At 45.9% G+C, this 16,030-nt stretch overlaps 1 protein-coding gene across 2 annotated transcripts in view; it reads left to right on the forward strand.

The window, feature by feature from the left end:
- Window positions 1-224: 224 nt before the first annotated feature.
- The window catches only part of LOC122407642 (homeotic protein ultrabithorax-like), a 152,949-nt gene continuing 137,143 nt past the window's right edge, over window positions 225-16,030 (forward strand). For both annotated transcript variants that reach the window (XM_043413981.1, XM_043413982.1), the window contains exon 1: window positions 225-2,468. In XM_043413981.1, coding sequence (XP_043269916.1) covers window positions 1,775-2,468 — 694 coding nt within the window. In that variant the 5' untranslated portion in view covers window positions 225-1,774. The remainder of the gene's footprint in view (window positions 2,469-16,030) is intronic.

Below are 16,030 nucleotides of genomic sequence, written 5' to 3' on the forward strand. Positions count from 1 at the left end.
GGCCGAGCGAAAAGCCGCGCGCGCGCTCCGCCGAGAGCCCGTACACGAGGGTGGGAGCGAGAGAAACCGAGAGAGATTGCCGAGAGCGTGCGAGTGAGCGAGGGGAAACGAGCTCGCTGCGAGCTAGACGGAGAAAGAGAGAGAGAGAGAGCGAGAGAGAGAAGGTGAGAGACAGTCGAGAGACGAACGGCGGTACAGAGTGGCGGTACACGGGGCGCGAGAAAAGCAGTAGTGTGCCGTGGACCACCGCACTGGCATACCGTGGGCTCGTTACGATCCACTTCGGTACTTCTATCTGATACCCCGTCATCGTCGTATCATCATATCCACGAGAGTGCTAGTGCAGTGAAGACCTTTACCGTACGAGACGATATCGAGACCGAGTGAGGGATCAATTTGATCTCTATTCTCTTATTTATTCCCCTTTGAAGGGACTCGGACCATTGGCGATTATAACGAGAAATAATAATAAATATTATTCGTCGAGAGTATTCGTTTTTTACGATTTCATCCTTTTTTATTGGATTTCGTTACTTCATGCTGATGTTACGAGTGACATTATCAACGAAGACAAGTGGCGTTCGACAGGAATTCGATAAACACACGTCGTCCGATTTTTCTTCTTTTGTTTTTCTTGTTTTTTTCTATCTTCATTCTCGCCATGAAAATTCATTAACGAAGGTGGAAAGTGACGAGACACCACGGAAGAGAATTGACTCGCTCTAGGTGCACATTTTCAAGTCGCGTGCCCGTTTTTATCCGTACACGTTGAAAAGTATCATCTCAACACCGTTATATCTCCGTAGTACTGAAATAAAAATATAAAAAAAAAACGATCAACACGTTTCGTTGGTGGCTGAGAATTCTGGTAGTAACCGATGGCACTCGTGGCGCTTTACGAGCCTCGTCTAAACATCGGTTTATTGCGCCGTTAAAGCCTTTAACGATCGTCATCGCTGACAAGCAAGGATTGGAAGGACCACTCGAGGTGTCTTCACGAGCAGTGGTCCACAAGCGTGTGGCGAACTGAGCTCAGTCCCAAACGAGGATTCGGCAAAGACTAGAATAAGAGGAAAAGTGTGGGGAAGGGAGAAAGTGCAAAGGTGTGTGGAAGGAGAGAGAGAGAGAGAGAGAGAACTCGGGTCAGTCCTCAAAAAAGGAGGAAGGGGACCGGCAGAAGAGAGAAAGAGGGAGGGAGTGAGACAGTGAGAAAGAGGTTGGGCCATAAAGTTAGTCCGGCGTGATGAGTTGCCTTGAGAGAACGAGTCAGGATCTTAAGGCCTATTGACACTGAAAAGTATCCCCTTTGAGTGTGCGGGGACACAACCGCAAGGATCATCGGGTCACCGGTGATTTTAAGAAGCTTGTAAAACCGAAAATTCTCACATACTCGAGAGGATTGTCCGAGACTCGGGTTGAGTTTGCAGAAGATTGGACGTCATCGTTCATATAAAACTGGCAAAAAATAGCAATTGAAAAAGACAAACGTTCGGTGGGAAAAGGTGTTGCGTGCAGCGGAGTGAGAAAGAGTTCGGCAAGGACAGTGGTGGGGTCCCGGAGCCGCAGAAACACGCGGTAGCCCCAGCGAAAAAATCGAACGTCATACGCTCCGAGGTTATTCCGTTGACTGAATCCAGTGACGAGTATAATCGTGATTTCGAAAAGCAGGGGAAGAAAAAACTAATGCGAAATTAAGGGTCACACAAATATCGAATTGTTTTGTTCATAGCGAGTGCCGTGAGTGCAAAGTGTTTCCAAGATACCCGGAATAACGATGAACTCGTACTTTGAGCAGGGCGCGGGTGGCTTCTACGGAAGCCACCATCACCAGACGAGTGCAGCAGGACAACACCACGACCCAGCGACAGCAGCGGCTTATCGAAGCTTCCCCCTGGGTCTGGGTATGTCGCCGTACGCATCGACTCAGCACCACCATCACACGTCGAGCAGTCTCGGTATCCATCCTGGCGGTGGGACGAACACGAGACCACCTCAGGACTCACCGTACGACGCGAGTGTAGCGACAGCCTGTAAATTGTATTCGTCAACGCCAGAAGCAACGGGACACACGACCTCGTCGTACTCGAGCAATGCGAGCAAAGATTGCAAGCAGCAAGAGCAAGCAGCGGCGGCCGCTGCGGCCGCGGCGGTCCATCAGAATGGTTACGCGGCTGTCATGGCAGCGGCCAAGGACGTTTGGCAAAGCGCTAGTTCGGCACCCAACGGACAGAGCAATCCGGTGGTGAGACCATCGGCGTGTACACCCGAGGGCACGAGAGTCGGTAGCTACGGGGGCCTCGTGGGCGGTGATCCAGCTTCGAGTCCCGGCAACAACGGCTCCTCGAGGTCCCTCACGTCCTCGTGGAACACCTGCAGCCTCAACTCGAGCGCGAGCCAACCGGTCGCAACTCAGCTACACCAACAACCCACCGCGAACCATACGTTCTACCCTTGGATGGCCATTGCAGGTGAGTCAACATTTTCAGCTTCTTCAGGCATTTATTTTCTTTTAATTACACGAAATGAGAGACGAGTCTTTCAGGATTTCGCGCCTCCCCGCGTCCGTGTGCGTGTGTGCGTCGTCCTTTTTCTCTCAAACTCTACGAAAGAGAAAGAGTGCCAGTGCGAAACACAAAAAAAAAGAGAGAGAGAGAGAGAGAACGAGTTATCTGGCTCTCCGCGTTTGAGTCGGCCAACGATTATGATAATTGCCCGAATGAAATATTATTGTGGCGGAGACGAGAGCTCGAAAGAGACGGAAAGACTAGAGGGCTAGTTCCCTTACCTGTATCGGTGTAGTGTACACACAAGTATACGTAGAAAGTTTAGTATAGTATGTAGAAAGCGAAGGGAAGAGCTAAATGGAGAACACCGAGAGGCTGAGGAGGGAGTCCGGAGTAGAGAGATGCACCGGGATCGAGCACGTGGTCCCGGAGGCTACAGGGATCCACTTTGCATCGGAGTATATATAACGCGTTGGTACAGAGAGGATCGAGGCTCGAGTGAACTAGCGGGCGGGGGGTCGAGCTCCCCTTGATTTAATCACTCGGCTCCAAAAGAGCGAGGGTTCGTGACAAGTTGATATTTTCAAAATTTCTCTCTCCGACGCTCTGCTTTTTTATCATTCCTGTGCCTCGTTTTCTCCTCTTCTCTTAACCCCTCCCAACGTGTATTTCACGTGGGACCGATCGAAATACGACACATTCGTCACTGCTGTGCTATATGCTCGAAGCACGCGAGTATTTCGTTACAAGTTTATCATTCTCCGACTGGTTGGGAGAGCAAAAGGTGCGGAGGAGGAAAGCTTCCAGTTCGGTAAATAAAACAAAAAAATGTTCCATCGGCACCCACACCGAGGCCCATGTGCACGCGCGAATTTCCGAGTATCCGTGTAAAAACAGAGTCCATACGCGATCGTCGAATAGGATGAACTCCCCGCGGACTCGCGAGAGCCACAGGCCGGGAGAGAAAGAGAGAAGAGCGGTGGAGCGCGAAATCGCAATAACTAACAACGCGCGACGTGGAAAAGCGACAAACAAGAGTCATCGATGTGGAGGGAGCGGGAGAAACCAAACAAACCATCCTGACAGCCGGTCTGACTATTGGTGTTAGCGTTGATGTGCGAGTTGCCTCGTAATTTTTGCGGGCGTGAAAAAAAATGATGAAAAAACACTCCGCAGAGGTGTATCGGTGAAGAATAACAGGTCGAGTGGAAGCAGCATTTGCAGAGGGAGTAATAGAGAGAAAAAAATGTCACGTCTAGCCAGGATATGAGAAAGAGCGGAGAGGAGACTCTTTCGAATTTATTTGAAAAGTGCTTGGTACGACAATCTACATTTAGCCCCTGCAAGAGGCAAATACGTCCGCCTGTACAGGTAGATGCAGCTTCAATTCCATTGTCCATTGACATCTGCTTTGCCTCGATTCACGCAACAAAAAATCTGTCTACTTTATAACTCTATTTCGTCCCGAGTTTCCCTCCTCTCCCAGCTTTTCCCCTCTACCGTCATTGGCAAACGAAGATCTCGGAATAATGGAAGTATAATAAATAAATAAATACGAGACCTCGGGGTCACGCCTTTTCGTGTACGTACAACCCTCGCGTGCCAGGAGCTCCTTCAACAACCCCTCGCTATCTTTCTCTCTCTCCCACTTTCTCTTCCTCAATTTCTATCGTCCATGGACTTTGATTCGCGAAATGTCCCCGAGAGTTATTGCACCTATCCTTGATAGCCTCTTATGTATGTATGATCCATCGGTTACCTGTATGCGAGCACGTGGAGCGAAGGAGATAGGGTTGCACGCAAACTTGGACCGTCGAGCGATCCGTGTCCTCGTTCTCTCTTGCTCTTACAAGCTTCTCGCATTTGTATTATTCGCCCGGTTCGTAACCCCCCTCGCAAATACCAGCCCCATCACGAGTAGCCGAGAGAGAGAGAGAGAGAGATAAAGATAGAAAGCGTTGTTACGTGCAAGGGATGAGAGAGAATGGAGTCAAGTGCGTGTAAAATCGTCGGGTAACATTGGATATAATGGGGAGAGAAACGAGGAGACTCCTGTAGTTGTGACAAAATGACTATAGAACGATCGCACATGTATATTAAACGCGTACGTGTCTTCCCGTCCTATTTTGTTGCTCGTTTTACGTACAGCAGCAAAGCATACGTCTTCGTTCCCTCCATCGCGCGAGATTTCGACGTAGCCAGTTGTTCTTCTCTCTGTCTTTTCAGCTTCGTTGCTCTCCGCACTTTCAACCTGTCCCGGCTCATCGGTCGCCAGTTGACTGTTGGAGCGTCCGTGTTCCCAGTAAGCCTGTCAATGACGTTCCTCGATTTGTAACGGGACGTGAAAAAGGTTTTTATTTTTTCAATGATTCATTATCAATTATTGCGTTTTTTGCCTTGCCCGTCGATGCAGCCTCATTAATCTTCCCGAAGAGAAACAAAAAGAAAGATCATTTTTATGTATGACAAAACAGGTTCCGCGTGCTCCGTACGTAACGAGCGAGAGATCGAGAGTCATTGACTCATTTCACAGAGCCAAGTGTGCTCGCGCGCGCGCGCGCGGTTATCGTCGTCGTCATGGACTCTTCAATAGGACGCCTCCGGCACGCGATATTATCGCTGTTTAGTCATTTCTCCGATACGCCGATTTACACTCAATCTCACTTGGTCTCTCCTCCTGCTCGCTATGCAAGGAATCGCAACATTAATCGACGCGTACACACAAACGCGATATCGACGATGAGATGAGTGCATAAAGCTTTCCCGTGTGTGTAGGCACTCATGCCTCATAGGCTAAATACTCGAGGGTCCAATGCACCAATAGTGCAACAGTCTCGGCCGATAACTATCCTCGTATACTTATTTCATAACTGATATCGGTTATAAACAGTTCGATATACAAGGAACAGCTCAAAGTGTCGAGTTAACAGGGTTTAAAGATCGAACGCGAATCCGCCGCCGCTGGTATCGAAACTATATTTTATTTCTTCTCCCGATGACATACATACGCATGCAATGATATATTTACCTCGTAAAGCCGATGTATCGATATAGAAACGGACACGTATATTTATATCTGCATTTATTACGCAGCCCATAGAGAGTGCGAAACCTACACGTTAAAATACAGGCATTCAATATTATACGCGGCGCTCTAATGTCAAGGTTTAAACGAGCTGTACTTAACGAGCTCGAGATTACACGCTTCAATGAATAGTACGCGTACATGGCCACGCATTCCGGTCTTAAAAGACCGTATTTGGTACCGAAACGTCCATTTATTCGGTGGATTCGTTTAACTCGTGTCATATTTTGAGATTTTTCAATCTCACCGCAGCAGTGCCAGGGACGAATGAAAGTTTTGAGTATCTCGTGTCCGAGGAGGTGTTTAATTGATCGATCGAATTTTCCCCTGGCCCACATACGGAGAAGTTAAAATCGAAGATTGAATAATTCATTCGGCTTTTATTGATCTCCGGTGCTGGTCCCCCTCCGGCAAGAAAGCATTTGAAAAGTGTTTTTCACCGAGAATTTGGCGGATGGTGAGGAGCAATACAATTGCCTTGGAGTTGTTCTTTACGAGGATGAGCCTCACACCCACGATCACTTCGAGAAGACAGACACAATGTGCTTTCTCTCGCAGGACGTTTGCAGTTGATCACTTTCACCGACGACTTTCTCGCACAGATGCGCGACGCTTCTCGACTCTATTTACGGTCCCATCCCTCGAGGAAGTTAGAGAAAGAGCGAAGGGGCGAAAGATTGAGGGGTAGTTTCGAAGCTGCAGGGTAATTAGAGGGCTGGAGCGAAGCTCCGCGCATAAAAGAGACGCATCGAGTACGATCGTCTGGGCAAAACGTTATCTGGAAGCCTCGCTGATTTACCATTACTCAGCGCTAGGGCGAGGACGCGGAATTTCCATACACTTGACAACCGCCTTGCGAGCTTTTTTCCCCCAGAAACATTAAACGAACGCTCGCCATAAACCTGACCTGCGATAATGAGAATTTTTTGTCGGTACTCAAGAAGACGTTGCATCAACTATTCAACGAACAAATAGAATTCCAACTCACCAAAAGGCTCCTTTCGTCACTGCGCGAGTCTCACCAGTCCCAAATTTATGCGCGTCCCAAAATGAATCTGCGCTCTTTCAGAGTTTACTCGCTCATAAATATACTCAGCCCGAGCAAGCGGGTGAAAAAATTCCCGCGCAAAAGTCACGTGGAAGATGTTTCGAGGCACGAGGTTCCGATAGTCGTCGGGCAAGCAAACGGTGCAAGGGTACACGAGCTATACTCTCGTGTATACATGTAGGCATGCACATATTATGGGTACTATATGGCATGGCTGTTGGTACTCCACGCGACGGTTCCAGTAGGTGTTACGTACCTCGGGGAGTAACCTCGTTCAATATAAACCAGCAACGAACAGCCACTGTAACCGTAACGCTGACGTTTACGACGACGAAATCGCGGCTTGGGTCGTTTACTCCCCCACCCGAAGCCTCCTTCGACTCGCCTTTCTCAACTCGATGAGTATACACGTATACACACACCCAGTGTATATTTCTTCAGTATTTGCCTTGTCGGAAGCCACCAACGAGATTCGTCGGTACAGCAAAGTTCTACTCGGGGAGAGCTTACCGACGAGGCGCCTCGTAGTACGGCGGCGTTCCGAGACGCCGGGGGGTCAAAGTTCCCATCGTCGATTGCCAGTCGAATTTTCGATCGTTTCACACATTCGGAGAGCTGAAACGGAGAGCTTTCTATAATGGGCCATGAGTCATTTACGTCGACAGTTTGTACTCGATTACAATGAATCTAATTCATTCTTAAAATTTGCATTTATTGATAGGATTATTTTTAGCGAGCACCGGATCATTCAAGTTCGACGTTGACGAGCTTCTTGCTGCTTGTTCACAGTCTACTTTCAGTATCTCAGTCGGTTCTCCTTTTTGCCCTCGTATCTCGTGATTTTCAATCGCTCTCCAACTCCGTCCAGCTCCTTTTATCGGCTGCAAAAAAGCCTCCCCACTCGGGACAAACAATGAAAAATACACGCAAACATAAATATGCATATAAAAAAGTGGTTCGCGAGGATGGGGCCTGGCATGAAAAAAATCACGTCGCGGACAATCGCGCGCCCGCTTTCTTATCTTAATTACCCGACCGGGGGCGGAGGGGATGGGGAATATCGACGTTTGCGCCAAGGACCATTGAGCCGCAAGTTTAACAATCAACGAAGTTTCCGGCAAGAGTTTTTTCCCCCCGCGACTCTCTCGTATCCGTTCGTTAGCTCCGCAATGGTTTTTCTAAGTCTACGCGGCCATTGCGGAGTGTGTGTTTACGCCGAGGTAAAATATTAGTACAGCCGCGTTCACCGGCGTATAAATATATCCACTTGTGTAATCTAATCACTTAAATTTTTTGCCTTCTCGTTCGAAGCAAGCGTTGGAAACGGTGAAATGATAAAGCGCAACGATAAATTAAGGAAATATGCGCCCCGAGGATGAAATGCATAATGAATCTCTAATTTATCTCGTCCTTATAATCGAGATGGAGTCAGCGAGAAAGATCGACGCGATGGAATAAGAGTGAGACGAAGAGTTAATATTCTTATTCATACAAATCTCAATGCGGTTACAATGCCTAGGCGCGCGCGCGCGCGAGCGTCGAATGTAGGCGTGCGTCTTTCGCCGGTTTTGATCGAGTGGCTCTGCCTCTGGGCCATAGGTGCATAGATAGCGAGTAAAAGGGCGAAAGAGGAAAATAGATACGGCTGAGAGATGAGACCGTCGGAGACGAGGCCAAGAGCGAGAACGAGATGCGGAGAGCCCGCCGGAGCATCGCGAGCCACGGCACAGGAATCGCCCCGACCTAAAGAGGCAGCACCCAAGTGGGTGCGCGCTCCAACTCTCAAACTCATACCCTCCCGAATCTACGTGTATAAACACACGTTCATTCATACACGTATGCAAGCGAATACAGATCCCGATTCCGTGTAGGAAATTCAAGACCCGCTTCCATGTGTTACGCTCGCGCTCTTCGTGGCCCGGATGGAGGATGACGTACGAGCCGCTCCGTATGACTTACTACGCCCTTTTCCCTTCTTCCTCTTTCTCCGTTGCCCCCACACGAGCGCTGCCCGCACCCGCGCTCCTACTGCGCGACCAAAAAACATTCGACCGAATTCCCCAATTTTGAAGGTACATGCGAGCCTGGTAAACCGCAGCCGCACGCCCTTCGATCCTTCTCACTCCGTTTTCCTCAACGTTCTCAACTTGCGGTTGGCAATCGACCCGAGTTATTGATTATACGTCATCAGTGCCAAATCAGGCCGAATGAAGTTTCGCACTTCGGGCACAAAATGATAATCAAAGAGGTTTGGCAACATGGAATTCTTTGTAAAAATGATAGTTGTTCTCTTCCACGTGGAGACACGTTGACCGAAAAGTCTCTCTTGGCAAGCAAAACAATATTTAAGTTTTTATCAATTTGTGAGTATTTTTCAACTCCTGATACGCCAAAGTCGCATAAAAAGTCTTTTTGATGAAGTAACGATCCAACCGGATGTATCGTAAATGAATTGTAATAAATTTCTTATTTTTGGGAATAAATGTTTTTCGAACGTTATCGTGCATCATGTTCGCAGTAGTGAATTGAGAAATAGCGAATAGTTACCTCGCCACTTTCACTGCTTGGCGATTCTTCACAATCCTCTTCTCGTCGATTGATTAATATCCAATTATCCAAATATTATACTATTTCATCGCAGAAGATCCCGGTTGATTGCGATTGCGAAGAGATTCGCAGTTAATTGGGAGTCATCGGAGTTTATGTATCCCAGGAAATGATTGGCTCGACGGAAGATTTCTGCGTTGAGTAAACAGTAAGAAAATAATATTAGATGAATTAGAAAGCTTTGAAGAAATGAACATTCCAAGAAATAAAAACAGTCGTAGTGAGTCGAACAGCTTGACTAGCGAGTCCGCTTAATTGTATTGTATAGGAAACTGCTGTGTTCACAGCGTTGATTCCGAGCCCATCCACGTGACACAATGGCCCATTTATATTGTTGGATGACAGGTCTTAGTGCCGAATTATTTTATTCGCGAGGCGAGTCGCGAGTTTGAAATTCCATGGGGAGCGTTATAAGCAAAAGGTTTCGAGTCGATGGTGTATAATTGTATAGAAGACGCAGTGAAAAAATGATGAAGGTACATGTAAATGTGGATAAATGCAGTGGACAATAAAAGGGCGCACGAGAACGGTGTTGTGCTTTAAAGGAGCGCGAAAAAGGCGCGCGCGTAACTCGGTTTCGCGTCCATTCGCTGGTCGCGCACGGGCCAAAGTCCTTCCATCTCTCTCACTCTCTCATTATTTTTCTCCATCATTCCCTCTGTCCTCCTCCATGTACGTCCGTGTTTCTCTCCGTTTATCTTTTTCTTAGTCAGCTCTTCTCGTTTCGTCTCTCTTTCACTCGTTAAATAATACTTGACGAGTGTTTGTGAAATTTAACGTGTGTTGGTGTTTCTGTGCGCAGTGTCCGAGCGCGGTGCAACGTTCCCTCGGTTTGATGGACGAGCTGTTCGCATGTACGGGCCTCCAAGAGCTAGAGTCCTCTCTCTCCGTTCCTCTCGCTCTTGGATTATAAACACGACTCTGTGCTCGTTCGCTATCTCGCCGTTTTGCAAATTTCATGCGGCAAAGAGTTATGTCTCGTCCCACCGCAAACTTCTCTCCTTCTCCCGCTTTTTTCTTTTGCCTAATTCCTCCTTCTCTCTCTCTTCTCTTTATGTACACTGTGCTCCAACATTGTACCAGACATTAAATACGTATGTGTTTGCAAATACAAACTCTAGAATCGGTCTCTGCTTCCCTCTTTCCGCTGCTTTCTCACTCTCTCTTTCTGTCGTAACACTCCTATCAATTAACCTCGCGCTATCAATTAAGTCGTAGCTCGAGAAAGAAGAAACTCATCTCATCCGTGTACAACATTGAATACACATGCACACTCGTGGCACTTCACAATCGAGACTGAAAAACGAGGAAAATACGTTCTGGACTAGTTCGGAGTGCTCGAAATACGCTTCGTTCATCGACGTTTTGTGACCCTGTCAAAATAGTCAAATGTAATTTACGAACGCGAGTTTTTTGCAGTAAAAAAAAAAAATTCAATCTGTCATCGATTTTCAACGTCAATATTTCATAATTAAAATAAACAGCATTAATGGAGTGAAGCAAAAGGTTTGCATGACTGCAACGATTTTTAAACTCCAGTTAAATAAATCGTTCAAAATTGAAGCCTGAATCATTCAAACACGAACTAATTGAAACGAATGTTGTTCCAATCGAATGAAATTATTCAAATGGGTTTTATGTGAATGGCAAATGCAGGCTATTATGAACGTGATTCATGCCACACATAATTCAAAAATAATGATAAACATTGTCTCTAATTACGATGGTAAATAATTCCTTGCTCATGTCATCGTCTACCGGTGAAAAAATGTTTTTTTAAATCGCCACCGTTCGCACGTATTTTATCATTTTTAACTGGCGATCCATGCGCGCTTGTGAAGTGCAGCCTAGCGTCGCGGTATAGTAGCGCCCGTATTCAATTAGTATGCCCCGATAAAATCGTTCGAAGGAAAGAGAACTCGCTTATGAGCCCAAACCCATATGCGCGGACGAAAAAATTCGCACACGCTTTTACACACAAGCGAAAATTACGTTGAAGCTTGTAGCCACCACGTGTTGTCAGGTGGAACGAGGCCAGAGGAATCATTGGCAGATGGATTATTTAGTATTTAATTGAATCGAATATCAAAAGAGCCACTCAGACATGAAAAAGTATGTAATTTTTTTCATACACGCGTGTGCGAATAATTTATCGTTGAGTAAGAAAATAAAATCGATTTTTCATGCTAAAGAAAAGTTAATTTACCCAATTATTTAAACTGGATTTTCGGATTTTTGTAATTCTTGAAAAAATTAAACTCGACGAGCAAACATGGACGAGCGGTCGAGTGATTTTGGTAAAAAAGACAATTTGTCGAATATACGCGGAGTCACGAATGCAATGAAAAGTGTTATATTTCATTTCTCGTTGCTCGTGTCTCAGAATAAATTCTCTAATTGCAATTAAGGTGAATAAAAAGTTTCTGCAAACATGGAATTGAAGAACGATTTATCCACGGGTCAATACTTATTCGACTTGCCTTAATACGGCGGAATAGACTTTCATCGAGTGCTCTCATAACTCGTCGAGACCATAAGCTTTTTTCGCGTCCTCTGTGTGTTCGTTTCTCTCTCTCTCTCTCTTTCTCTCTCCCTTGCACTTACTACTTTTTCACGAGAGTGCGAGTGTGTTCAGTGTGCGTAACAGGCATGAGCACCGTCAACGAGAAACCGGCAAAAGTCTCTGTGAAACGAGCGCATTCGCCGCCCCGATCCAGCGGCCATTACGAACAACACCTGCCACCCTGACTGTTGGTTAACTATACACGTGTGTATATGCGTCCGACTTGACCGCAACGTGCGTTCTTCCCTTTATTTCCGATCCCCCCGCTCATTTTCGCTGACGCTCTTTTCTTGCGCCACATTGCCAATGTGAAAACGATCCTGGAAGTGTTCGCAAAAGAGCACCGAATGAGATTGTTTCTTTCAGAAATTCCTCACTGTCACCTCGTTCTCGTCAATCACGGAAGCTTTTTATCCATTTTCAACGAGCCTCTGTTGCTACCAATGGCTGTCTGCGTTGTCTTGCATTCTCTGGGCTGTGCTCGACTGCTTATGGTCTCTTGAACGAAAAACATGTCTCAGAAATGCCACTGATCAACCGGAAAAATAGGTACTTCAAAAATATCGACGTTCCGTGTGTTTAGATTAACAACGAGAAATCGTTGTTAAGATTTTCTGACAATTTCTTCGATTTCCTTAGACATCAAAATTCCCGTAAAAAATCAATAACAATAGAAACGTGTTTGTCTAGTTTTTTGAGTAAATATGTATTGAAAACACATTAAAGAGGCCCATTTCACGTCGAAGGATAATTATTCCCTTCATAATTTTATCTCATACTTTCTAGTTTACGAATCCATTGTGACATTTCAGTTTTTAGTTGGGAAATGCGAATTTTTTAATATTGGCTGCACGCAGTACCAATTAAGTACTTGGGGGTAAAATCAAGAAAATTTACGAATGAATCTGGCACCTAACACCTTAAATACATCGTATTAGCTTCCTTTTGAAAGGTTATAACGTTCGGAGTATGAAAAACAAATGCGTACTCGCTTTTCTTTTGCGATAACTAAAGCACGCTTTGACACAGAGCCAACTCAACGCGAAACGCCGGCTTCATATTCATATTTCGATGAGTTAAAGCAGTTTATCTTTTGGTTTAGAAGTATCCATGGTAAAACCTAACCTCGCTTGATGGAACAAGGCAATTAGAATCCCGACCTTACTGACCGGTGCAGTTTTATGGGGCCTGGAAGCGCGTCATGCGTGAAAAATTGTACAAATACCGAAGCAAGAGAAAAGCAAATTTCTAGCCTCCTCGTATACGCGAGGATCCTAGATAAATATTTCGCGAAAATGTACACCATTTCCAAGTATCTTTGAGGAGTGATCTCAAATAGAAGAGTGCATGTTTACAGTGATATGCAGATAGGAGGAGTGTCGAGCGAGATATAAAAGAGGAAAAAAAATGTTGGACGGGTGGCCATGATCATACATAAATCGCAAAGTCCGTAGTGTTGCATGGCCCGTACCGCTGTTACGCGTTGTGTTCATCGATCTCGCCAGAGGCATCGAGAAAACGCTTTCTTCGTATCGACTCCGGGAACCGCTGCCCCCGAGCTCATATTCCAACGAACCGAAGAGATCTCTACTCTCTTATAATACCTCGTGTATCTCGCCCTCGATATCGCAGGTTGATGCGAAAACTCAAGTTGGTAGCCGAGCCAGAGAGCGGCACGTTCGAGTAAAGACTCGGCTGCTACCTTAAAACCGATTACCCCAGATAAACTCGAAGAGATCTTGGCGTCTTGGTAGGTGGTGTGCAAGCCTGTATACGTAAAGTCTATACCCAAAGTAAAATATATATGGATACATGGATAGTGACGTTTACATCCACAGTCTTACAGGCGCCAGGATCGGAATTGCCTCTCTATTTTCATTCTCACTCTCTACGTTCCTATTTGTGCACTTCTATTTGCCCTTTGACCTCAAAAATGAATAATCATCGAGGTATTTTCACGCGTTATTCTCCCATTCAAAGGGATCCCCTTCTGCCCTGCGGTTATATATTTTCACCGGCTCAACCGGTCAACGAATAATAACAAGGACTTGCGCCTGTTGTCGAACGGCAGGTAGATTAGTAGGGTTGAGCCACCAGTCGTGGTGGGTCCTTCTAGCAAACCTCTTTGACCGCGCTTACCTTTTCTGCGGCTAGCCGCGAAATCATTATTTGGAAAATATTCAGGGAAATAGGATCGAGCAAGGAATTATTGAGATTTAACTTGATCGAACAGTCAATCGGAATGATCGAAGGGTCCCTCGAGCATGGAACACTTGGATTTATTTATTTGAATTGAGATTTATATAGCTACGCGTTTGTTTCTAGCGCAAACGAAAATGGAATTAAAATATTTTCGGATTAATCGATCTGTCACTGCGCGATTAATAGTCGGAGTATTTTATTAACGTAATTAACAATAAATCGTTTGAAGCATAAAGTTTCTAGAAATAATACCAGGGGATAGACCAAAATCAGGATCCAACTTATGGAGCTAATTTCAGTGCTTCTTTCAACAAATTGAATAAGTTTAGTTAATCAGAAACGCACGTCACGGTCCTTCATTTGGGGACTTCGTAGAATATGCTTGTGTTATTCGGAATGCGTGAAAGACGAAAAAAGAAAAAGACCTGAAACGCAATGTATACACGGTTGTACAAGTACACGATCGTTCAAAATTATTTGGCCACCCGCCCGAGTGCTCGGTTTCATAACGACAATGCGATGTTATCGGTGCATAATTGGAATTGCTTGAAGAAAATTGAACGGGCAGCCACACAACGGGAAAGCACTCGACTCAATGAAGCTTTCGTTGAACGTAAATTTCGTTGAAAGAATCTCCTGGCAATATGTTGCTACGAGTAAATACTTTTAAGCGGTAGTGTAACTATGGAGGCTGGTAAAGTGCGAGAATTACGCATTCATCACGCGGCCCGCTACGCCAGGGTCGCTTTATCGATATGCGGCCAGGAGCAAGCGCGAGAGAAAGAGAAAGATGAAAAAGAGATGGAGATGACAATCATGCGCGTTACATACAGTGATGAAAAAAAACGAGGAGATTGCCCGGTGGTCGTTTCTCGCTTATTGTGCCAACGATTAAGCGCCTCGTTTGACGCGAGCGGGAGGAGGGGGGGGGGGGGCGATCGCGCAGCTCTCGTAAACTCCGTCCTCCATGAAGTCCTGAGGCATCAGAAGGGAGAAAATTTTCAGTTTTCAATTGTAGAGAGTTCGTAAACCGCACGACCACGAGCATCGAGCTGCCACATCAAAGCATGGATGAAATATATCGTGAGTATGAGAGAAAAAAATGCATAAAATTATGGAGAATAAGACGAGGGAATCGAGGATAAACGGGGATAGAAAAGCAGAGAATTACGAGAAGAATCGTATGTTACGAGAAAGCAGAGTTTCCAAGTTGCAAGGTTGATATTTAGAGGCAAAAGCGACACAGCAGAAAAGCAGGAGCACGGTCGAAGAGGCCCAAACGTTGCGCCATTAGCCAAAGCAATTTACGAGAGGCGGCTCGGCAGCGATAGCGTTTATGCTGTGTGTTGTTTGCTGGTAATAACCGCTGTCTCTTTTCTTTGTTCTTTTAGCACACTAGCCCTCTCCTTCGGTTTCGGCAACGAGTTTTCGTTTTATTTTTCTCTTTTATTTTCCACTTGGTTCTTTTAGGCTTGCCTCGTCCTTCGAGGGGAGTCGAAAGGAAAAGAGAGAGGGCTATATCGAAAACGGATGAAGGGTGGAATGTGAACCGTGTGGTCCATCAGTGGCCCACACGTGGATGTGTATTACGTGCTCTCGTACACCCGGAAATAAGATACTGCGCGATTATTATCGCGCGCGCGCGGGGAGAGAAAAAATGGTGGCGGGAGAGGAAGAAAACGAAATTGGCGAATTGAAAATAATAAATATGATTATCGTTCGGCGTGATGCGTACGGCTCGCTCGACGCCGAAATTCTTTCGATAATTCGACCTTCGAACGCTTCCGTTATGTGCGCCTTCCCCATACCGGGTACGCGTTAACGAGCTATTCCGATTGATCCTCACGATTTCGATTACGCATGCAAAAGTATTACGCGATAAGACGGTGCGCGACACCCACGAAAAACGAATCGAACAAATCGATTTGCTTTTCAACGTAATTCGCGAACGTGAAGCAATAATTTGTGAAGCAAACTGGTTGAGAAATACATATATCCAGGTAGGAAATGATGGCATGTGT

This window comes from Venturia canescens, chromosome 3 (assembly GCF_019457755.1).
Source record: "Venturia canescens isolate UGA chromosome 3, ASM1945775v1, whole genome shotgun sequence".
NCBI lineage: Eukaryota > Metazoa > Arthropoda > Insecta > Hymenoptera > Ichneumonidae > Venturia > Venturia canescens.